This window comes from Miniopterus natalensis, chromosome 17, assembly GCF_054644295.1.
Source record: "Miniopterus natalensis isolate mMinNat1 chromosome 17, mMinNat1.hap1, whole genome shotgun sequence".
Lineage (NCBI taxonomy): Eukaryota > Metazoa > Chordata > Mammalia > Chiroptera > Miniopteridae > Miniopterus > Miniopterus natalensis.
Genome location: NC_142097.1, coordinates 18695129 through 18719300, shown reverse-complemented (window position 1 = coordinate 18719300; position 24172 = coordinate 18695129). Strand labels below are relative to the sequence as shown.

The 24172-nt window shown below is 53.3% G+C and overlaps 3 protein-coding genes across 3 annotated transcripts in view; 1 reads left to right on the top strand and 2 right to left on the bottom strand.

The window, feature by feature from the left end:
* MYO1D (myosin ID) overlaps positions 1 to 11067 on the top strand; it is a 242804-nt gene extending 231737 nt beyond the window's left edge. The window contains exon 22 of the mRNA XM_087826041.1: positions 10263 to 11067. Within this exon, the coding sequence (XP_087682167.1) occupies positions 10263 to 10419 (157 nt within the window). The 3' untranslated portion in view covers positions 10420 to 11067. The remainder of the gene's footprint in view (positions 1 to 10262) is intronic.
* A 4024-nt stretch (positions 11068 to 15091) lies between these two features.
* CDK5R1 (cyclin dependent kinase 5 regulatory subunit 1) lies at positions 15092 to 17699 on the bottom strand. Its single transcript, XM_016207605.2, has one exon. The coding sequence runs from the start codon at positions 17619 to 17621 to the stop codon at positions 16698 to 16700; it is 924 nt and encodes a 307-aa protein (XP_016063091.1). The 5' UTR covers positions 17622 to 17699; the 3' UTR covers positions 15092 to 16697.
* A 5159-nt stretch (positions 17700 to 22858) lies between these two features.
* PSMD11 (proteasome 26S subunit, non-ATPase 11) overlaps positions 22859 to 24172 on the bottom strand; it is a 29793-nt gene continuing 28479 nt past the window's right edge. The window contains exon 14 of the mRNA XM_016207606.2: positions 22859 to 24149. The gene's annotated coding sequence lies outside the window, so the exon portion shown is untranslated. The remainder of the gene's footprint in view (positions 24150 to 24172) is intronic.

Sequence of the window (24172 nt, the reverse complement as noted above, 5' to 3'; positions counted from 1 at the left end):
CCTCTCCCTCTCTCAAAATCAATTAAAAAAAAAAAAAAAAAAGAATGGGTATGCCTCAGGCTTGGGGCCTGCATCCCACTAATGTTGTGTTCAATAGAAAAGAAGGAAAGGAGAGCAGGCTGGGGAGAAAGGGGTGATGGTGATCAATGCAAAGAGCGCCCTGAAGAAGGGCAGCCCGCCGGGATGGGCCGGGAGCAATGTCAGGGCCACAGCAGGGTAAGTGAGGATTCTGCCCACTGGACCCAGGAGCCGGATCAGCCCAGGGACTTGGCACAGGCGGACACCAGCCTGCTCGGGGGCCTCAGCTGGAGCTGCCTGCCCAGAGCTGTTTAGTGATGAGAGTTTTATCTTCTAAATAAAAGTGGTTTCACCCACATCCCTCACCAACTGCAAACCCAGAAAGCACTCAACAGACCAGGAGATATGGCACCCCCACTCTCAAAATTGCATGGGCCCTGGACTCAGACTCGCTTTAGAAGGGAGTGGGCTCAGCAGTTGAGCGTCGACCTAGGATCCAGGAGATCGAGGTTCAATTCCCTGTCAGGGCACATGCCTGGGTTGCGGGTTCAATCCCCAACAGGGAGTGTTCAGGAGGCAGCCAATCAATGACTGTCTCATCATTGATGTTTCTATTTCTCTCTTCCTTCCTCTTTCTCAAATCAATTATATATATATATATATTTTTTTTTTTTTTTTTTTTTTTTAAAAGGAGACCAAAGTAAAAGTGTCCTCTCGACCCTGACAGAAGCAGAAGTAGTGTTTCCCACAGCAGGGTTAGGAAAGACCTGCCCTCTGTGGTTTGCTCTGAGCAGAGGGACCTGGCTCCTGGAGGAAGTGAAAGGCGGCGCAGTGAACAGCTGCGGGCCTGAGCCCCAGGCGCCCGTGCCCGCCCGTGGTCCGCAGAGAGCGCCCACGCATTCACAGCCTGTCTTTACGACTCTAGGGTTTGTCTTGAAACACTGACTCCATTTATCATCACTTTGAAAAGCATCTATTTTACTACCTGCCTGCGTTTGGTGCAAGGCGAGCTTCCTCCCACCATATCCTGTGACCAAACACCGGAGAACCGTTGCATGACCCCGGCGTTCTCAGGAACTCCTCGCCACGCCCCCGGGGACACAGTCACCGAGGCGCTGCCCCTCACCTCACGCCCACCCTGCTCCCTTTAGAGCATTCATCAGACCCAGCAGTGCCACCACTCCCGTAGGGAAAGCCACTGAGAGGAGAAAGGAGTTCACTCGACCCCTCACGTCCTGGTCTACGGAGGCCAGGCCAGTGGGTGAGAGTCTCCAAGTCCCAGCTAACCAGGCGTCTGGACAGGAGGGGACACTTTCTAGGCCGATTCGGCTCCTCGAGAGACCTGAATTACCCCATTTCTGCAGGACATGTAAATATACGGCTGGCACAGGACCTCACATTGATCGGGTCTTGTTGCATTTACCCCTGGATTTCTCTAATGAGCAGAGGACAGGAGTCTAAATGAAAAATGAAGGAAAGTAATTTGATAGAGGCCATTTGCCTGCAGTGATGGCTTGGAACAGATGAAACAAGATGAAAGTCCCCGAATTCCACAGTTTGCTGAGCCATTAAATCCTGTAACAGAAGATAGGGAGGAAGACCCCCCCCGCCCAGCCAGCCTCCATCGGCAGCTGTCGTTTGCCCCCCCCCCCCCGCACCATCAGAGAGACACCTGCCTCCATCTGTAAAGTCTGCGTTCTTTCCTTTAAAGCATAAGGAAGGTGCCCCGGCTCTCTAACGATTTACAGTGTGGAGAAACTCCAGTCAGAGCCTGACCTCCCCGCATTGTCCACTCCTGTCCTGATAGTCAAGTTGGTAAACTCTGCTCACCTCCACCCACAACCACATCAGAATTACAGCTGAATTATACAACAGCCATCATTCAGAACCACCCGAAGACTAGCTGAACAGAAGTGCTACGACAGGATATAAAGAAGCCCCGTCTAGACTGGCAGGAGGGGAAGAGACACAGAACGAGCAGGTCCCACACCCACGTGTGGCAATTAAGATTTGGGAGGGGTATCTCGGCTGTGGAGGTACCCCTGAGGAGCAGGGTTCCAGCCCCCGGTCCCCAACCTGGGCACCAGTGCCGGGAAGAGGAGTCCTCATCACATCTGGCTGTGAAAACGAGCAGGGATTGCATCCGAGGGAGATGGAAGGATGCTGGATCCCAGGCGTTCCTCTTGAGCGGCCCGCATACAGACCCACTCATTCAAACACTCACTGGCTCTGGGCTCCAGTGCAGGGGCCGGAACTCAAAAGACACACAGGGAGGAACTGAATTGACTAGGTCTAAAGTGAGGGCTGGAGGGGCAGGTGCCCATGTTCTTTTGTTGAATCTCCCCCAACCCTTCTGGCAGGTACAGTTGCCAAATCTGAGCTCTCCATTAACCTGGCTAACACTGTCTACCCCACCCTAGTGATTCCCCAAGACCTCGCCCCACCCAATTCATGTGCCCATATGAGCCACTTCCAGTGGCTTTTCCACACAAGTGGCCTGCCTCAGCTAACACTGCGGACTTTCCCAAAATCTCCCAAAGGTCCACAAACCCCAAACAAGTAGCTGCTAGCCTCAGCGTGCTCTGTACCTCTTATTAAGTGGCCCAAGCCCAGCACAAGCTGTAACCGATCACAGCTTGCATAGTAACTCCCATCCGGAGGCCCCAAGCCTGACATAAGCTGTGACCAGTGTTGGCTTGGAGAACAGCTTCAACTAAGCAGCCACAAACCCAGCACAATTGGCCTTTGGCCTCAGTTCACAGTATAGTCTCTTCCAAGCAACTCTCAGTCCAACACAAGCAGCAACCAACCACAGATAACTTTGTAGCTACCATTAGGCAGCCCAAGCCAGTTACAAATGGTGGCTGACCTTGGTCTTCATAGGAGCCCCTCCCAAGAGGCTCCAGAATTAACACAGCCAGTGGCTAGCTTCAAACCACACCAGAGTACCATCTAACCAGCTCCACAAATGACACACCCAAAAGCTGGACTCAGTTGGCACCAGAGCTTCACTAAAGCAACTCCTGCTCCTTGGGGTCAGCCCCTGCACAACTTATCCACTGTAGTGATAGCCAGCACACACAGCCAGTCATCCTGAGGGTCATTCCTCACCCATTGACATGCCAATAGCAGTCAAAGCTCAACTGCAACAGGAGGGTACAAACAATCCACAAAAGGAACACTCTTGGGGCACCTGGCTCAGGTGAACAGGGAGACTACACCACTGGACCTCACAGGACACCTACTACATAAGGCCACTCTGCCAAGCCTGAGAGACATAGCAGGTCTACGTAATACAGCCAATATGTGGAGACAAAGAAACATGCCCCAAATAAAAGAACAGAACAAAACTCCAGAAATAGAACTAAACAAAATGGAGACAAGCAATCTACCAGATGCAGAGTTCAAAACACTGGTTATAAGGATGCTCAGTGAACTTAGGGAAAGAGTAGATTAATTCACTGAGAATTTCAACAAAGTGATAGGAACCATATAAAAGAACCAGTCATAAATTAATAATATAATAACAAAAAGGAAGAATACATCAGAGGGAATCAACAACAGATTAGATGCAGAGGACTGAATCAGCGATCTGGGAGACAGGGTAGCAAAAAACACCCAATTGGTATAGCAAAAAGGAAAAAAAAATTTTTAATGAGGATAGTTGAAGGGGCATGTGGGACATCAGCATACCAGCATTCATGTCACGGGGATACCAGAGGAAAAGAGAGCAAGGGATTGAAAACCTATTTGAAGAAATAATGACAGGACGCTTCCATAACCTGGTGAAGGAAATAAACACAAGTTCAGGAAGCACAGAGAGTCCCAAACTATATGAACCCAAAGAGGCTCACACCAAGACACATCATAATTAAAATGCCAAAGGTTAAAGACAAAGAGAGAATCTTAAAAGTAACAAGAGAAAAGCAGTTAGTTACCTACAAGGGAGCTCCCATAAGACTGTCAGTTGATCTTTCAACAGAAACTTTGCAAGTCAAAAGGGAGTGGCATGAAATATTCAAAGTGATGAAAAGCAAACACCTACAACCAAGATTAGTCTACCCAACAAGGCTATAATTTAGAATCTAAGGAGAGATCAAGAGTTTCCCAGACAAGAAAAAAACTGAAGTAATTTATCAGCACTAAACCCATATTATGAGAAATGTTAAAGGGACTTCTTTATGTAGAAAAGACCAAAATACGAATAAGAAAATAATAGGAAAGAAAAAAATTCTCACTTTGGTAAAGGAAAACATTTAGTAAAAGCAGTGTATCAACCAACTATAAAGCTAGTACAAAAATTAAAAGGCAGAAGTAGGAAGATCGTGTGTAATTACAACATTAAATTACGGGATACACACACAAGAAGTAAAAAAAAAAATGACAAAAATAAACACGGAGAGGGTGAGTAAAAAGTAGTGATTTTAAAATGTGTTCAAACTTAAGTGACCATTAACTTAAAATAGACTGCTATAAACATAGTGTGGTATAGATGAAGAACATGGTAACCACAAACCAAAAATCTACTAGAGATACACAAGAAATAGAGAGGAATCCAAACACAACACTAGAAAGTCATCAATATATAAGAGAGCAAGAAATTAAAAAGGAACAGAGAAGGACTACAAAAACAATAAGTAAAATGGCAATAACTGTATACCTATCTATAATTACTTTAAGTATAAATGGATTAAATGCTCCAATCAAAGACACAGGGTCGCTAAATAGATTTTTTAAAAATCAAAGACCCACACACCGAATGCTGCCTACAGTCGACCCATTTCAGATTGAAAGACACACAAAGACTGAAAATAAAGGGATAGAAAAAGATATTTCATGCAAATTCAAACCAAAAAGTAGCAATACTTACATTAAACAAAAATAGACTTTAAAACAAAGGCTAAAACAAGAAACAGAAAGGGGACTTTCATGATGATAAAGGGATCAGTCCAACAAGAGGTTATAACTCAAAAACATCAACATAGGAGCACCTAAATATATAAAGTAAATGTTGATGAACATAAAGGGAGAGATTAACAGTAACACAGTAATAGTAGGGGTCTTTAACACCCCATTGATATCAATAGATAGATCATCCAGAGAGAAAATCAACAAGGAAACAGTGGCCTTAAGTAACACATGAGACCAGATAGACTTAATTGATATTTTTAGGACATTTTACCCAAAAGCAGCAGAGTATACATTCTTTTTAGGGGTACATGGAACGTTTTCCAAGATAGACCACATGTTAGGTCCCAAAACAAATCTTAACAAATTTAAGAATCTAACCTTACACCTAAAGGAACTAGAAAAAGACCAAAGCCCAAAGGGAACAGAAGGAAGGAAATAATAAAGATCAGAGTGGAAATTAACAAAATAGAGTCTGAAAAAGAATTGAAAAGATCAATGAAACCAAGAGTTGGTTCTTTAAAAACTGATAAGCTTCTAGCCAGACTCATTAAGAAAAAAGAGAGGGGGCACAAATAAAATCAGAAGTGAAAGAAGTAACAACATACACACAGAACTATAAAGATTATAAAGATATACTATGAATATCCCAACAAATTGGACAACCTGGAAGAAATGGACAAATTCCTAGAAACATACAATCTTCCAAGACTGAATCAAGAAGAAACAAAATCTAAACAGACCGGTTACTGCTGATGAAACTGAATCAGTAATCAGAAAACTCCCAACAAACAAGTCCTGGACCGGATGATTTCACAGGTGAATTTTACCAAACATTCAAAGAAGATCTAACACCTGCCCTCCTCAGACTATTCCAAAATAGTCAAGAGAAGGAAGGGAAGGCTCCAAGCTCATTTTGTGAGGCCAGTATTACCCTCTTACCAAAACCAGACAAAGACACAAGAAAGAAAGAAAATTATAGGCCAATATCCCTGATGAACATAAATGCTAAAACCCTCAACAAAATATTAACAAACCGGATCCAGCAATACATTGAAAAGGTCATACACCGTGTTCAAATGGGATTTATTCCCAAGACCCAAGTCTGGTTCAAATCCACAAATCAATCAATGTGATACATCACATAAAATTAAAGATAAAAATCCTATGATCATATCAATAGATGCAGAAAAAGCATTTGACAATCCAACTTCTATTTATGATAAATACTCAGCAAATTGGGATAGAGGGAACATACCTCAACATAATGAAGGCCATATATGACAAACCCACAGCTAATATCATACTCAGTGGTGAAAAGCTGTAAGCTTTCTCTTTAAGATCAGGAACAAGATCAGGATGTCCACTTTCACCACTTTTATTCAGCATGTTATCAGAAGTCCTAGCCACAGCCATCAGACAAGAAATAAAAGGCATCCAAATTGGAAAGGGTGAGGTAAAACTGCCGTTATTTGCAGATGGCATACTATATACAGAGAGCCCTAAAGAGTCCATGCACACAAAACACTATTGGAATAAATGAATTCAATAAAGTAGTGGGATACAAAATTCATATTCAGAAATTGTTTGCATTTTTATATTCCAATAATGGACTACCAGAAAGAGAAGTTTTAAAAAATAATTCCAGCCCTGCCAGATGTGGCTCAGTGGTTGAGCATCAACCTAGGATCCAAGAGATCGTGGTTCGATTCCCGGTCAGGGCACATGCCCGGGTTGCGGGCTTGATCCCTAGTGGGAGGTGTGCAGGAGGCAGCCGATCAATGACGACTCTCATCATTGATGTTTCTCTCTCTCTCTCCCTCTCCCTTCCTCTCTGAAATCAATAAAGACATTTAAAAAAAAAAAAAAAAAGACTACAGTAATCAAAACAGCATGGTACTGGCATAAAAACAGACACAAAGATCAATGGAACAGAATAGAGCCCAGAAATAAACCGATGCCTATATGGTCAATTATTCTATGACAAAGGAGGCAAGAACATACAGTGGGGTAAAGACAGTCTATTCAATAAATGATGTTGAAAAAACTGGACAGATCCAGTTTCATTCTTTTGCATGTATCGCTTTCTTACACCATATACAGGAATAAACTCAGAATGGATTCAAGACTTCAAGTGTAAGGCCTGAAAACATAAAACTCCTAAAAAATATATAGGCAGTAAACTCTGGGACATCGCTCTTAGTAATATGTATATTTTTTTATGTCTCCTCGGGCAAGGGAAACAAAAGAAAAAAAAAGACTACATCAAACTAAAACATTTCTGCACAGCAAAGAAAACCATCAACAAAACAAAAAAACAACCTACTGAATGGTAGAAGATATTCATCAATGATATATCCAGTAGGGGATTAATATTCAAAATATATAAAGAAATCATACAACTGACTATCAGAAAAGCAAACAATCCTTTTTAAAAATGAGTGGAGGACCCGAATAGACATTTCTCCTAAGAGGACACACAGATGGCCAACGGACATGTGAAAAGATGCTCAGCGTCATTAATCATGAGGGAAATGTGCATCAAAACCGCAGTGAGATATCCCCTCACACCTGTCAGAGTGGCTACATCAATGACTGTAAATTGGTGCAGCCATAGAAAACAGTATGGGGTTCCTCAAAAAATTAAAAATAGAACTACCCTATGACCCAGCAATTCCACTTCTGGGTATTTATCTGAAGAAATCCAAAACACTGATTTGGGGAGATAAATGCACCCCTATGTTCACTGCAGCATTATTTACAATAGCCTAGATGTGGAAGCAGCCGAAGGGCCCATCAGTAGATGAATGGGTGAAGACATGGTACGTGTATACAATGGACCATTACTCAGCCATAAAAGAATGAAATCTTGCATGGATGGCCCTGGAGGGTATTACGCTAAGTGAAATAGGTCAAAGACAAATACTGTGCGATTTTACTTATATGTGGAATCTAAAAAACAAAATAAACAAAACACACTGTACCAAGACTGTAGAGCGGATGCTGGAGATGCACAGAGCCAAAAGCAGGAGGAAGGGTGGTGTCGGGCTGACACTGAGCTCACGGCTGCGAAGGAGTCTCAAGTGAGAAGGACTGTATGGAAAGTAGCGTGTTCCGATTGTATGAACATGGGGGTGGGCTAGCGATTGACATGTTCGCTATTCGATTTTTCCAGCTGACTTAGGAAAAGGGTTCTGAAAGGGCCACATTCCAAGACTGAACCCCCAGGTGGTTCTGGGACCCGCCACGTGCACACTAGTGTACCAGGCTCCACAGACGGGAGGGAAGACGCAGGAAGTGGAGGGCAGAGCCTGTCCCTGCCAGTGCCCTAAAGGAGGGACGCACACCCACCAGGAGGCAAGGGAAGGTCTCGGCCAGGGTCAGAGGCTTCTGTAGGGTGCGAGTCCTGCATGGAGGGATCCCGAGGCCGGGCCGGGCTGACGGAGGGAGGTGGGAGGCTGCCCAGGCTTGGGAACCAGCAGGGGAAGGAAGCCCTGTCCCGGAGGCATGTCAGCTGCAGGCAGGGCTGCAGTGCTGGGCATTGCTTGCTCCTTGCCAGGACAGGGGCCACAGGGCCCGTCACCCGGACCCAGCAGCCATGGGCCACGCATCTGCCCTGCACGGCAGGCCTGACTCCTGCAGGAATAGAGAACTGCCTGAGTCACCACAGCCTCGGATGGGCTCTGCTATTTTTATGTCCAAGTCTGGTTAAAAATAGCTGTCTAAGCCAAGGTTTTAGCTGCAGCTGACAAGACATTAAGCATTAGATACCTGATGCCTACAAGCAATAACTAACTACGGGTCTCTCCCTGTGCCCATTTTCTGCCTCTACAACACATTTAATGAGAAAGCAGGTAGGAAACGGGTGTGAGAAGAACACCTCACATTACCTCACAGACTGGGGGGCCAGCTGTGGGCATGTGCACTGGGCACCCTCCGGAGCCGTGCCCGGGCGGGTGCTCTATCTTAAGGCTGGCAGCACCTGTCGCCTGAGTGCTGTCTAGCGGCCAGGATGATTGCCTCAGAGTCAGGGTGGGAGGAAGAGGTGACAGTGATTGTGCCTGGAAAGCGCCTCTTGCTCACCTGGGCCCAATGGAGCACGACTGGGCTGGGCAAGAGCGGAGCACATGCGGCCTCAGCCCCCCTCCCCCTGCGGTGCGGACACTTGGCATTCACTGCTTAACACCAAGAGTGACATTCATCCAGGGAGCTCAGCAGAGCGTCAGGGGGCCCAGCTTGCCCACGCCCCAGACATGCCCTGAGAAACACTGGCATTCACGGCACACACAGCAGTGCCGGCGTCCCACCTGCAAACCCCAGGCCATCAGGCTTCCTCCTCTCACCTCACAGCACAAAGAAAGCTGCCGTGGCACAAGCAAAGGTACAGTGTGGGGCTGTGCAGCCTGTTGTGAGCGGACACGAGGTGCCAGCCTACTTTGACAGCTTTCTCAGGTCTTAAAATAAGCCACTTCTGCAGTGTATCCAGGGCGGTGTGAGGAGCTGGAGGATGGGAGTCTGCTTCTACTCAGCAGGTGCACGAAGCCTCACTAACCCCCACCTCCGGCTCCTGGGCGTGGATCCCACCCAGAGTCCTGGCTGAGCCCCCTTCAGGCAGCGAGAGGCACAGGCTCCAGGCAGGCGTGTGAGCTTCCACTGCACCAGGCTTTGTGTGGCCCCACCGCCCATCCAGGCCAAGGTGGGGTCTGTTAGCAAAGCAGCCTGGTGCTCAAGGCCCCAGCCCCCCAGTCTGAGACACACCTGGGAAAACTGGGGTCAGACCCCTTTCTAACAGCTGGACCCCGGGGACTCTGAGAAGACCTTCCTCTCATTGGGGACAGTGTGCAGGGAAGTCTCCATTCACGCTGGACACAGCCTCCCAGGGCTCCCTGTTGCAATCAAAGATTACTGAAAAGTAATTGCACATCAGAGTCCCCAGCCCCTCACGACAAGCCCCCTGACATCTGAAGCCCAAGTGACTGGTCTCAGGCCAGGGACTTGGTGGCTGTGGTTGCACTGCGTCTCTCCCTCCTGTGGTCCAGCTCAGCACGCTGGGTTCCCTGGAGCAAGGCTGCGTGCGGCCAAGGCCGGAACTTAGCCCCTCTGCCCTCGGAGGCTCTGCTTTGAGGCTGCAGCCCAGCACCAGCCTTTCCTGTCCTTGCCCCGCCCTGGGGCTTCTCCAGCCCTCCACTGAGGCCTCCAGTGCCGTGCCCCCTGGGGCACCTGTGAGGCCCACGGGAGCTTGGCCAGTGGGGGACCCTGGGGTCGCCGGGGAAATCCACCCCTCACTGGCTGCCTGCTAACTGCCTGTCTGGTCTTTCTCTTCTTGGTTCTGCCAGTGAGAAGCGCCACCTCCCAGTCAACGTCACCAACCCTGTGCAGTGCAGCCTGCATGGGAAGAAGTGCACGGTCTCCGTGGAGACGCGGCTCAACCAGCCACAGCCCGACTTCACCAAGAACCGCTCTGGCTTCATCCTCAGCGTGCCTGGGAACTGATGCGCACCCAGGAGGCCTGCCTGGGAGTGGGGGCGGTGGAGCCCGGAGCCCCGCCGCCGAGCACCACAGTCCCGCTCTAATTGCCCATCCCGCCGCTGCCCGCTAGAAATCAGCTCTCCAGGGCCCTGCTGGGGGGAGCCCCTCCCCTGAGGTCTCATTCCTGCCTTTCTGCCTTTGGTCTCCATCTTCCTCTGTCCCAACTGTCCCCAGTCCCAAACCAATAAACCAAAGAGTCCGGTGCCCTGTCCCAGAGCCCTGGGTCCACTTCCAGGCCACGTCTCACCTCAGAGGCAACTGGATGGTGCCTGCCTCCTGGAGGGGCCAGGTCAGGTCAGGGCGCCCTGACTCAGTGACCTGATGCTGACCCTGTAGGAGGTGGGGTGGGGGAGCCCATGGGACAGTGTCCCCAACCAAAGACATGCTTCCAGGGAGGTTGGCGGAGATGAGCTGGGGACATAGCCCTGCTTTCTCCATGAGCCTGTCCTGCCACCACCTTGTCCCCCAGGCGGTCACAGCCCCCGTGACTGGCTCAGGGAGCTTCTCGGCTCCTCAGTGGACCCCGTTCCCCCAGCAGCCAGCCAAAGCCACCAGGTGAGCAGGTTCACCTCTAGGACCAGCCCCTCAGCCCAGGACCCAGGGGCTGGCGGCCCGGCCTCCCCCCTCTGCTCCCGCCCCTGCCTCCTGGCACCCCCCCAGCAGGGAGCAGTGGAGATGCTCCAAGGATCGTCAGCCGTGCAGCCTGCGCCCGCCTTACACTTGGTTTTCCAGTTCGCAGGTTGCTGATCAGATACTGTGTCCCCCAGGCCCACACTCGAGTCAGGAACACTAGTAAGAAAATGGAGTTGCAGGGGCTGGGGGCACTCGTGGGTATGGAAGTTGCCCCTTTTGACACCTGTTTCATAGTCACGTGGAGACCTAGGGCTGGAGGGGAGGGTGAGCACACGGGAACCTCGGGAACCACGAGAGAGAAAACAGAACGTGGGTCCTGGCACTGCAGGCCAGGCCAGACTGCCCACCCTCCCCCCAGAGCCCCCGCTGGGCACGCAGACCTCATGCCAGGAGAGCAGCGCCCTCCTGCCCGTCTTGCCCAGCACGTGCCTTCAGATACCTTCCTGAGACCACCCTCCTCCCGTGTCTCAGCTGAAGGGGACGCCGTGACCCTCTGGGCAACGTGGGCCTCCCCGCCAGGAGCCCTGACAGATGGACAGACTCCAGGCACCTGTGTGAAGGGGCTGGGCCCCGCCTCAGGAGGAGCCTGGCAGGGTGAGGGAGAGAGATGCTGACATCTTCACTTTCTGCCCCCTGCTCCCACCTCCCCCCCCGGCCCCCCTGGTCCCGTCACCCTGACCCCACAGCACACACCAAGTGCCTGAGTGCAGCCACATGTGCCTCACCCAGCGCCTGGCTGCTGTGGTCCCCTGGCTGACCCCCAGGCGGTCCCAGCAGCCTGGCCTCATTCACACCCCGGCCCCTGCTTCCCAGGGCTCGCAGACATTTGCACCAGGTGCAGCTTGCAACAAAAAATCCTACCGGCCTCCTGCCCTTGGAAACCCCCCTAACACTCCCTCTCCAAGCCCAGTCAGAGGTGCCACCAGCCCAGTTCAGCGCCGCTCAGTCTTGCCAAGCACCTGGACACTCGCTGAAAGATCTTAACTGGAACGTTGCCTCTCCGTCCCGCTTATTTCCCCAAACCTGTCACTTTATACTAGGTACGTGCAAATGTATGTTTTAGACACACCAAAGTGGAACCTGCCAAATGAGTGCCTTTCAGAGGTCGTGGGGGAGCCCTCTGCCCTTCACCGTGGCCTGTGGCCCCTCAGCCCAGCTCCAGGGCCTCCCCGCTGAGGGCCGGAGGACCGCCGGCGGTCACAAGCACTTTTTCATGATGTCCTAAGAGAAGTCAGTGTGGCAACCGAAGGAGGACCAGGAATTTAGGGCGCGACCACGGTGACGCTCCCAGGGTGCCCGGGTGGGGGGAGGACGCAGTGATTGTACGCAATGAAGTATTTCTCTTGATTTAATTAAATGCAGTGCATGGTTTGGTGCATATATTCCTGTTTTCCATTAAATTAACTATTTCTAAAGCATATTTTGATTTACCATCAAGAGCAATAAAGCGTTAAATCTTATTTTCAAAGGTGTTCTGCTCATCTGTGGTTGACAGGTCGGCCTATAATTGTGAACCTTTAGCTCGTACAAAGGCAACTGTTACCCTAGAGGATGGGAGGGAGCATTAGCACAAGCGAGGTAATGCCTGAGCCTTTTAAACAAAAATAGTACATGGTGAGCGGGAAGGAAGCTGTGGAAAGGAGTAAAGGGGTGGCGGGGCAGCGGGGTTCAATCCAAACACTCTTCACCGTTTTGAGGCCTGTGTGCTAGACTCCAAGTTCACTGCTTTCGTGTATTTACGAAGGAAAGGCTGGGATTCCTAAGGCTGCAGCTGGGGGAGGGGGAGGGGTGATGGGCGCCCTGTCAGCCCCTCTCCAGGCTGCCTGGCTGGGGGTGGCAGGAGGATCAGGGAGGGGGAGAGAAATCAGGACTTCTGGGGGGGGGGAACCCTGCAGGTGAGCAAAGCCAGGCCCGGCACGCAGGGGCCCTGCAGCCGCAGGACGCCACCCCTCATCGAGGGAGAGAACGCGCAGTGTGGCTCCTGCCACTCACACCACTGGAGATGCCTCAGGAAAGCGAGTGGCCCTGATCCCAAGGCTGACTGACAGCTCCTGAGTTGCAACCCGAGCAGGACAGCCTTCCTGGTGCCCAGGGGCAGCTGCCAACCACCGGTGCAGGGCCTGGACAGGACCAAGTCCACACCACCTAGTCCCTGAGGCTTCGGCTGGTGGCAGGAGTGGGCAGAGCACTGGCAAGTCAAGGGTACCTCCCTTTACTGTGCTCGCTGTTAGTGCCCTCGCAGGTGTTGCTTTTTTAACTGAAGGCAAGACCCTCCACCAGCAAAAAGATTACCACTCACGTTACTGCAGCACTCCCTTGATTATGGTGGTCTGGGACCAAACCCAGTGTCTCCCAGGCACGCCTGCCCAGCCAGAGGGAGCCCCACCTGCGCACCATTATGGGCTTATCTGGAAGCCCCAGGGCCGGGCCACGTGGACACCGCCCCACTCCTGCTGGCTGGTCTGGGCACCTCTGGGAAGAGGGTGCTGAGCAGAGCCAGGCCCAGGAGACATGGGGGCAGCAGCCTTGGAGCCAAGCTTCACACGGGGTCCAAGACCCCGTGCCCCTCCAGGACCACTCAGCCAGCCGTCACCAGGCCATGCCTGGGCCTGATCAGGCCAAGGGAGCCACTCCTGCCCCATCCAGCAGCTAAACCAGAGTTGATTTCACCTGTGCTGCTCTCTTAATCACCTTAACATCAACAACCAGGCTCTGCTCGTTAAGCCCTCCCCCCCAACCCAGCCCCCACCCTTCCTCCACAGCCTCCCCTCCCCCATAGCACAAATCCAATTATGTTCCGAGCGCAGGAATCATTTATAAAAAGCCTTCCCCCCACCTGCTCATGAATGATGTGCCCACGAGAGAGGTCTATGTAATGGATGGTCAGTGCATTTTATTTAATCAGCACGGTACAAAAATAAATAAAAATAAGGGAAGGGGCATTAAATTACAGCCAAACTGAGCTTCATGACCTTGTCAGATTATAAACCACACATACTTACAAACACACTACACATACATACAAAATGAGACAAATATAAATTAATATTAACAATACCCACAGTTTGGTCCAAGAATAGCTACAGAAGGAACTGCACTAAAAAACCAACACACATCGCACGCTGTGTAATTAGCAGTTTCAAATATACAGCTATGAAAAATCCCGAGTGGAAAAAATGGCACGTTTTCTCTTCATTGCAAGTCGAGCAACCGTCGGAAGGAAACTAACTCCTAGTCACCGCACGGAGAGAACAGCTTTACAAGGAGAAAACCCGAGTCCCGAACGATTATTCCTGCGGCTTGTTCAGTGCACGGGTGTAAATTTCACAGCCATCTGTTCTAAGGTTATTTTTCTTAAGACACAAAATGCTCCTGGTCTGCATGCACAATATCACTGTAAAAGCAACAGTTAAATAAAGGGGTTTGTGGGGGGGGGAGGGTTGTCGGTTAGTTTTTTTTCCCTTTTTTAAATTTTTTTTGATGTTCTAAAAGTAGTCTTCATAGCAGCATGTCAAATGGGTCCATTGCTTGCACACTCAAGTGTATCTGTTCCTTTACACAATACTGATGACCAGTGCGAGGGGAGGGAGGAGGCGCGAGAGGCTTCACATGGATGGAGCCGGAGTTATTTCCTTGGTCCCCAACCACTCCCGAAATGTGCACCTCCTCCAAAAAGTAATGAAAAAAATAAATATGGAGAAAGGGAAGGAAACACACAAAACTGGAATCCTGTGGACGTGACGTAACTGCACAGTTTCAGGCCAAGTCCGGCCAGCCGAACGAGTGACTGCAAACACGTGCCCCTCCTCTTGGGACTCGGCATCGGACCCCCCTCTTCCACGCCGCCGGGGCCACTGTCCCCGGGGGACTCCTACCTCAGGTCACACGCGGCAGCAGGATCTGGACACACAGGCCTCGCGGCAACTCCCGCAGAGAAGAGGCGCTGGGGCGAAGTCTGTGCCAGCAGCCGCAGGTCCCCCCAGCTCTGCCTCCGACGGACGGCCCGGCAGCCCCGGGAATGGCTCGGCGTGGGCCTCGAGGCGCAGCTGGGGCAAATGCTCTCCCGCACGCACGGGCAGGCCTCTTCCTCATAGGCGGGCTCTGCCCCAGGCCTCTTAAACCCGCACGGCAACTTCACAGCTTGTTCTTTTTAACGTGAATTTCAGTAGTGCTTGTGCTGAAATCGGCAGCCACCTGGGACCTAATCCTATGTAAAATGACCCTCTGCCTCTCCCCCCACCCCAGCCCCCCTACTCCAGCACTCCCTGGGGGGGCTGGGAAGAGAGAATTTTCCGTAGCCTTCACACTGGTCTTTGTTCCCCAAAGCCGGAGTGATGGGCCATGGAGCAAGACTCGGTCCCTTCTCTCGGTCATCTCCCAAGTCCCAAGCCACCAATCTGGGAGAATCAGAAAGAAAATGGATTAAGTACACATCATGTGTTTTTACAGCCACTAAAGTGGAACCAGCAGCTGCAAGTGATCAGTTGTAGAATCAGCAGGCTTCCAAAGCCATCAGAGGAGTCCTACTCGCGGCTCGTAATTGTCTCCACGATCCAGCTGTCTCCCTGGGCCTTGTGGCGCAAGGCTTTGTCTTCTGAACAAACTGAACCGTTTGGAAACAGCTTTAAATTAAAAGGGGTAGGGGTGGAGGTGGGGGGTACATCCTTACCACACCCCACCCTCCAGCTCTGCAGAAAAAAAATACCATGTGCACCCGCAAGAGGAGGCCTGCTCGGTCTCAGGCACGGCACCCCCACCTGCCCAGGAGGCAGGCTGTTGATACTGGGCACCTGCAGCTGTCCTGGCCGCCACCACAGGGTGACTAAGCTGCATTATCCAAATGAAACACTCACCCGGGAAAGGAGCTGTCCCCAGCTTCACCCCACCCCTTTAGCTGGGACCCAAAATAAAAGAACTTAACGAGTCAAATCAGCTCATTAACCAACAGTGCCAACCCGGCTGGGAGCAGAGGACAAGGGGACCGAGGGGCAAGTTCTGCGCCTCCACTAAAGGAAAGCCCTGCTCCCTAAAAAAGAAAAAAGAGAAAACCAGGGTTGTGTGAGGCCAAACAACAGGACACAACCTCTGTCCCAGGCTGGCTTCTGCTCGACCGAAACGGCATCGCGCCTCACAACCCCACGTGCGGCTCCGTCGGGGTGGCTGCTGCAGGAGCCTCTGGGAGAATGGACAACCCAAAACGGGAGCCAGAAAAGCCCCCCCACACACCCCCAACCAGCAGCGCCAACTCCTCCCTGGGTCAACTGGCCAGAGGCCCCGCTCCAGCTCCTGGGCAGGGCGCAACAGCCAGCCTCACCTGCCCCGTCCAGCAAGGGCACAGGCGACAGAGGCAAGCGGGTCCTCTGAATTCCCCAAAGCAGACGGTCGGGGGCCCCGGGGGGCTCTGAATACATCTTCTGGGTTTTGCACAAGGTTCAGTTCAAGCGTCCAGAGTTCTTGGCAGGGCTGAAGAGAGCCCCCAGGAGAGAAGGTGGGCCCGGAGAGGCCCTTGGTGGCTTGGCTAGACACATACTGTACATAAAATCTGATTTGTTTCACAACACATTTGTTTAAAAAAATGAATCCTCGGGCCGGGCTGCGGGCCGCAGGGCTCACCGATCCAGCCCCAGCAGGAGCCGCTTCTTGTCTTCCTGGCCGCTCTCGCTCTTCAGGTCGGAGAACACCTGCGTGAAGTAGTGCGGGTCGGCGTTGATCTGCAGCATCTTGGAGCTCATGAGGTTGATGACGGAGAGGCAGCGGTCCCAAAAGGCCTCCTTGCAGCTCTCCACCAGGAAGGGCTTCAGCGGGTAGGAGATCTCGTTGCCCATGTAGGAGTAGGAGAGGTACAGGCAGGTCAGCAGCACGGCCTGCAGCTCGTGGTCGGAGCCCACCTCGGAGGAGATCACGTCCCTGCAGAGCATGTAGAGGAAGACCACGTTGGCCGGCGTGATGAAGCCCTGGTCCTGCCAGCCCTGCAGCAGCAGCGAGCGGTCCACGCTGCGCAGCCAGAGCACGGGGTCCGTGGGCGACAGGTGCTTCAGGCGGTAGCACCGGCGGCACAGGAACTCGCCCAGGCAGCGCAGCAGCTCGCTGGTGGACGCCTGGACGATGACCCGCTTGGGCGTCCCCGCCGAGGGCGCGGCGGGGTGCGGGGCCTTCTTGACGGAGGAGGAGACCCCGGTCTGCGAGCCCGAGAGCTGGCTGGCGGGGGGCGCGGGCGGCTGGGCCGGCGGGGGCTGGGCGAACGTGGACAGGTTGGCGCACGACAGCGACTTCTTCAGGTTCTCATTGTTGAGGTGCGTGATGTTGCTCTGGTAGCCGCCGTTGGGCTGCACCTTCTTGGAGTTCTTCTTCTTGGCCGACACGGCCACGATCCTCTTCCAGGGCAGCACGGAGATGATGGAGTGCCGCTTCAGGCTCTTGTCCTTGGCGTTCTTGCTGTTCTGCACGGCCGTGTAGTGGCCCACCGTGGCCGCGCCATCCTCGAACAGCGTGGCCTTGCGGTAGCTGGGGGACAGGGACAGCACGGTGCCCATGGTGCCGCTGCGCGCCGGGCGGGGGCCCGCGCCCCTGCGCGCCCAGCCCGTCGGCCCGACAGGAAAATCAGCTCAGCGAGCCCGCGGCGGCCCCGGGGAGGAGGCGGGAGCGCTCCCGGGGGCGCGGGCTGCCCCTCCGGATCTGCGTGGAAAACAAGATGGTTCTCAGCGCCAGGCGGGGCCCGCGCCGCGCTCCTCCGCCCCGGCCCCCGCGGCCCCCGCGACCCCGGCCCCCGTTCCGGAGCCTCCCCCGGGCTCCGCGGCCCCGCCCGCGCCCCCGCGCCGCAGCCCGGCCGCCTCCACTGCGACACCCGGGGCCCGCCGCTGCCGCTGCCGCTGCGCTCGCGCGGCCGCGGGAGGGGACCCCCGCCCCGACCCCGTGCGCGGCCCCGGCCCCGGCCCCGGCGGTGGCGGCCGCGAGGCGCAGGCTTACCGGGCGGGCGGCAGCTCCCGCGCTCCGCGCCCTCCGCAATGCGCGCCGCGCTCCCGGCGCTCGGCGGGGCTCGGCGGGGCTCGCGCGCGGCGGCGGCGGCTCCGGAGCTACTGTCCAAGGTTCTGCAGGCGCCGCGGCCCCGCCCCCGCTCGGCCGCCCTCGCCGCCGCGCCCGCGCTGCCTCTCGCGCCCCGGCGCGCTCCTCCGTGGTCTCCCTCTCGGGAGCGCGCGCGGCCCACGCGCCGGCGCGGACGGGCCTGGTGTGGCCGGGGGCCGGGGCCGCCGCCGTCCTCAACGCCAGCCGCGCGCCGGGCGGGCGGGGACGCGGCCGCGAGCCCGAGGCGCCTCTGCTCGCCGAGCCCCGGCGAGGACCCGGACTCGGGCGGCGGTGGGGACTCGCGGCGCCGGCACCGCCCCGCCCCCGGGGCCGCCCCCTCCCGCGCAGCGCGCCGCCGACTCCGCGCCGCCACTCCAGCCGCAGCCGCCGCAGCCCCGCCGCCTGAGTCCCGGCGCCCGGCGCAGCCGAGCTCGGGCGGGCGGGGAGCGGCGGGGGAGCGGGGTGGGGCCGAGGGCCGACCCCGCCCGCCGCCCCGCCCCGCCCCGACACGTGCTGCCTTTGTTCCCACCGCAGCGCCCGCAGCTGCGGGCCGCCGGGACGGTCTCTGCCGCATCCCCGCCCTGGCGACGCGGGGCCAGCCGGGGCGGAGGCTGCCACCCCGGCCCCAGGAGGAGCCATTCGCGGAGGCCGGGGCCGGGAGCTCCCTCCTTCCATCGAACACCCTCTTTCCGCGGAAAAGCCGTGGGGAGCTCGGAGAGGAAGGCGCGGGGAGGCGCAGCCTTTGCGAAGGCCGCCTGAGTGCCACGCGCGTCCCAAGTGGACTGTGTCATTGGTTTTCGTTCCTCCCCCCTGGGGACCGCCGTTCCCCCATCCCAGGGAAATGCTCACGGCCCGGCTGGGTCTTAGAAATCCGGGCTGCAGAGGCGTAGGCAGCTTTGGGCCGGTCCACAAACAGCGACTGACTATCCCCCGCCACACCCGAAACAGGTCCCCGGGCCCCTGGCGCGGCCCCTGCCCGCGGACGGGCCCGTACGAAGCCCATCACGTATGCGTGACCTCGAAATTTCCACCTGCCCTCTTCTCTCTTATAGCAAAACTGAAGCAACTGCTTCTCCAACCAGCCTCTGACCCACTGATTTGAAGGTTTTTCATGCTAAACATTTATAATTTGAAGACTTGGTGCAGGTAAAATTTTTAAATTATGAGTGAATTCTGATTCTAATAAGAACTGCTCTTCTCACAGACAAGAATCCAGATCATTTGTTACTCTTTAGGTTTGGTTCTGGAAATTGATTCAGATTTGACCACAAACCTGGGACACGGATCTTAATTTAAATGATCACCCCTGGGCACAGTGAGGAGGCCGCGGTGATCCAGGAGGCGGCTCTCCAGTCCCCCGACTCCAGGCCACTCCAGCACACCTGTGCAGCTCTACCGCCCGCCCCAGGCCGAACAGAAATCTGGTAGAACAATGCCGCGTCAGAAAGTACTAGAATTGGCGCATGTGCTACCCAGAGATCTCTCCATCAATAGTGGCAATTGAAAGCTTTACGGCCCTTGGTGACTATATAGTAGAAAATGCATTGCTCTGTACCCAGAGGGCTTCTTCTCCCACAGCCCTTCAGAAACAGCCACAGAAGCTGTCACCTTAACTTAGAAGGTGAAGACGGGCCCTTAGCTCAATGGGCCCCTCCCTCTAAATGTCCCTCAGTGTTCAACCCCCACCTGCTCTTCAAATGGTCTCTTCAACCCTTCTTTTCTATAGTGAGAAGCTCTCGGTCCTCTGGCTCAATGACTCAGACAAGGCTGAACCCAGCCTTTTATCTCCAGCCCCTCGTGAAGAGGCCCAGCTCCCGAGTTGGCCCAGGTCCACGTTGCCTTTTCTGTATCTCAGGGTCCCCTTCAGATTCTGGTGTCAAGCAAAGGTTAAGTGGTTCTCATTTCCCAAAATGTGCTTAGATTTCTAAGGCTGTAAGACGCTCCTTAGAACCATCAGGACTCACCGTTACCTGTACCTGCAAATTCACTGCTACCTGTCCCAATGCACGGTGGGCCCTACCAAGCTCCCCTTCCTCCCACCCCCTTTCCAAACCAAGGAAGCATGCATTTGCCTGGACCTTTTCCAGCCTGTTCGCACTCCGGTGTCCCCTCCTGCCTTTGTCCAGCCAGCCTTTCCCCAGCACCTTCGAAAAGAGCTCTTGGCAGTATTACCCCAACCTCCTCACACTTGTCAAAGGCAGTCATATGTGCAGCAGGCAGAGCATGAGTGGGATGGCACCACCAGCCCACCTGCTGTTGTGACTGAGGGAACAAGCTGTCCCGGGCCCCTGTCCACCGAAGCTGTGCCTGCTCTGCCTGTCTCAAGGCACCACAGCTCCTCTGCTCACTCAGCCCTCCGCCACTGTCGCCAAGCTACCATCACCGCTCCAACTGCGAGGTAAGGAAGAAAGGGCAATAATCTGCCAGAAATGGCAGAATCCGGGACCCAGAAGGCAGACCCAGCTGAATGATGCGGAGCTGTTTCCTCCCAAAGAACTGCAGGGAAGACCTCCAAATCCCACCCCCATCCATCAGCCCATTTATCCTGTAGCCTATCTGCAGCTGCGACAGGGCCAGCCTGCTTGTCGTCTGCACTGCTGAGCTGGGCTGCCCGTGTATCACAGGAGACTCCCTGCCCTCTGTATGCCCCCTTCCCATACCACCCTGAGGGAAGCCAAGGACCTAGCCAGCCAGCTTCCAGAAGGCCTCCAAATAAAGCCCGGTGAACCCTGGCTCCTGAGGAAGTCGCCCTTTGTTCTTCCAGGGATCACAGAGCGGCCCCTAGTGGCCCTCCCCGGCAGCACAGGTTACGTAACTGCTCCAGCGTGCTGGGAAGCTAGGAAAATTCCAGGGCGGGTGGCACGGGGAAACTAAGACAGCCACCCAGTAAATCCTGTCTTCCCTAAACCAAGGGCACCTGGGAGTAAATGGTTTGCATTTCTCCTCCCCAGCCAGAAGGCAAATAGCTTAAATCACACTACTCAGGAAGACTTAACTGAAATCCAATTAGTACCATTTGCTAACCACACCCAAGGACAGACAAATTAAGAGAATAAATCTCATTTTGGTCCATCAGCATAAAGCTGATGAATATTCTCAATAGACAAGACAAGGCCTCAGCCTTAGCTCCCAACACCAACAAAAATCTCACGAGCACACAGGAAAGCCCTGCTGGTGCCAGAAAGGGTCCCTGGGTGAGTGAGCCAGGCCCAGGCCACCCTCTCAGCTGTGCCGAGACCCTGCCTGTTTGAGGCCTGGAGGGGAAGCAGTCCTGGAGGACCCAGAGCAGCACTGTCCACAAAAAATATAACATGGGCCACAAATGCCAAGTCACATAGGTAATTTTTTTCTAGCAGCCATATTTTTAAAAAGTAAAAAGAAACAGGTGAATTTTAGTATTTTTTAGCCCAGCCCACGATGCTCAGCAGTTGAGCATCGACCCATGATCCAGGAGATAGTGGTTTGATTCCCAGTCAGGGCACACGCCCCGGTGGTGGGCTGGGTCCCCAGCAGGGGACGTGCAGGAGGCAGCCAATCAATGACTCATCATTGATGTCTCTATGTCTCCCTCTCCCTTCCTCTCTCCCTGAAATCAATAAAAATATATTTTAAAATATGTATCTTTTATTTAACCCAATAATGCTCAAAATCTTTAAACATATTAAAAGGTTGAGCTATTTTACATTTTTTTTTAGTACTAAGTCTTCAAAGTCAGGCTTGGGTTACATCTGCAGCACGTCACAGGTCAAACCAGCCCCATTTCAAGAGCTATACAACCACAGGTGACTTATGGGCTACCCACTGGGACAGAGCAGGTCTAGAGGAAGTCATCATATCTGTGAAGGGAGCAGAGGGTAGAGCTGCTGCCAGACTGAGCTCCTGGGGCTGCCCCAGGCATGGGGAACCCCTCCCCTATGCTCCAGCTCTATATATACCTTTGGAATCTCATTTTAAAGTCCTTTACTGAAGCAAAACTCTTCCTACAAATAAAACTATAGATACACAACACTGAGAACAAAGACTAGCAGAGTTGCTCACCCTGGAGTTAACTAGAGCTCACCCCTCCCTCCCGGTGGCCCGAGCCCCTCAGAACACTCCCAGGGTCTGAAATGGAAACTAAACCACAACTGAGCGTCAGGACTCTTCAGGCACTTGCATTTCCATGACGTCATGTAACCCTCAAACCACAGTTACCTGCCAGAGAAGCACCATCCTCATGGTGTAGAGGAAGTAGACTTAGAAAATACTACATATAGACGCCCAAACCCCGTGTCCATGTGGCCTTGGAAACCCAGAAAGATACCTGAGCACCACTCCCCGTTTCAGGCCCCATGGACCAGCTTTCTTACCCAAAGCCTTCCCCCCAACCCACCCCACATCTATGGGTGTCCCACGAAGCAGATGAGATGGTGCAGCTTTGGCCAGTCTAGAGAGCGGCACAGAGCTATCTGCACTGACTGGAAGCCCTCCAGCATTTAAGAAAGGACACTTTTTGAAAAAAAAATTGTTTTTATTGGAACTCATCTGAACATCAGATATACCTGGTGTTGGTTAGCAAGAACCGTTTGTACATTTGATATTGATGGTGCCAAAACCAAAACAGTGACTGGACATGATGGGGAGAGATGTTGAGAACAAAAACCTGATTTTGGAGAGGAAAATAAAGCCAGTCAGATTCAGTGAGGATGCAAAACCTGGTACAACAAAATCCTTTTACAAAATATAAATTTATTACGAAAACCTGGAAGGATAATCTGAGACAGGGAAAGAAAGACAAAAAGAAGCCAGCAGGAAGGAAGCAGGAGGGAGAGCGGGGGAAAAAGAGAAGACAAAGAGCTGGAGGGAGAAGATGGAGCTGAGCAGCCAGAGGGGCAGCAGTGCACCTGCCCAGTGGCACTCAAGCCCTGCTGTGCGACCAGGTCACAAAGCCTGCGGAGCACAGCACTCCACCTCCACCCGAGTGCTAAGAGGTAAGTGAGGAAGCTCCCTGGGAAGGGGACATGAGGTTGCTCAAAAACCCAACAAAAATTAAAAAAAAAAAAAACCCACAGTCTCATTGCCGATGTTCACTGTTTTAAAAAGGAATACATCCATCTGCCAGCAGGAGAGGAGGGGGACAGGGAGGAGCTAATGGATGTCAGACAGCCTGCCTCCCCCGGAGGGGAAGGAGGGAGGAGAGAGTCGTGTGATGTCTCCTGGAGGAGAGGGAGAGGGAGAGAGAGAGCAGAGGGGGGCAATTAAAACACTGACGTCTAATCTAGTTTACTGTGTTAAAAAGAGCCACATGCACAGCAGGCCCCATGAGGGCCCACACTGCTCCCCGTGTGGCCGTGGTGGACACTCGCTCCTGGCCTCGTCCCCATCCCGTCACAGGTCGGAGCGGAGCTGCTGCTGCTGCGCTGCTGCTGCTGCTGAGCCGGCGGCGGCGGCAGGACCTCGGGCCAGTCTGCTGGAGCCATTGTTGGAGGGAAGGTGGGTGGACAGGCCGTATGACAGGGGAAAGAACACCCAAACGCCTCATTTCAAATAAAAAAGAAAATAGCAGTCTATACACAGTTGTTGTTTTGGTTCAGTACAAACAGAATAAAAAGTCGTTGCTTTGATGGTCAGGCAAACACCCAATTCGGAAGAGGAGAGGTGACGCCCAGCGGGTGGGTTAGAGCCCCAGTGGCTGGCGGAGCGCCTGGCTTGGCGGCCCTCTCCCAGGAGGCAGAGAGCACAGCTTTAGGTAGTGTAAGCCTTTTTCCTTTTATTTAGAATAACTTTTTTTTTTCTTTTTCTTTTTTTTGTAAGCAATGTCCCCACTCCCAAGTTGGGCCAGTCAAGATTACATGAAAACTGGCACACCTATCGCTGGAATACAGATGCACCAAATGAGGATTTAAAAACTTTCCGAGCGAAAAGTAGAACAGAAAGAAAAGAGAATCTCCTAGCATTTTCCCCAAAGGCTTCACTCGCCCGCCACACACACTCTCCAAAGGACCGCTACAGATCCAACTCTGTAAGAGAAGACAGGGCAGTG

Bases quoted from the DNA above. Each gene is read 5' to 3' on its own strand.
- CDK5R1 (XM_016207605.2), bottom strand. From the start codon at position 17,621: ATGGGCACCGTGCTGTCCCTGTCCCCCAGCTACCGCAAGGCCACGCTG.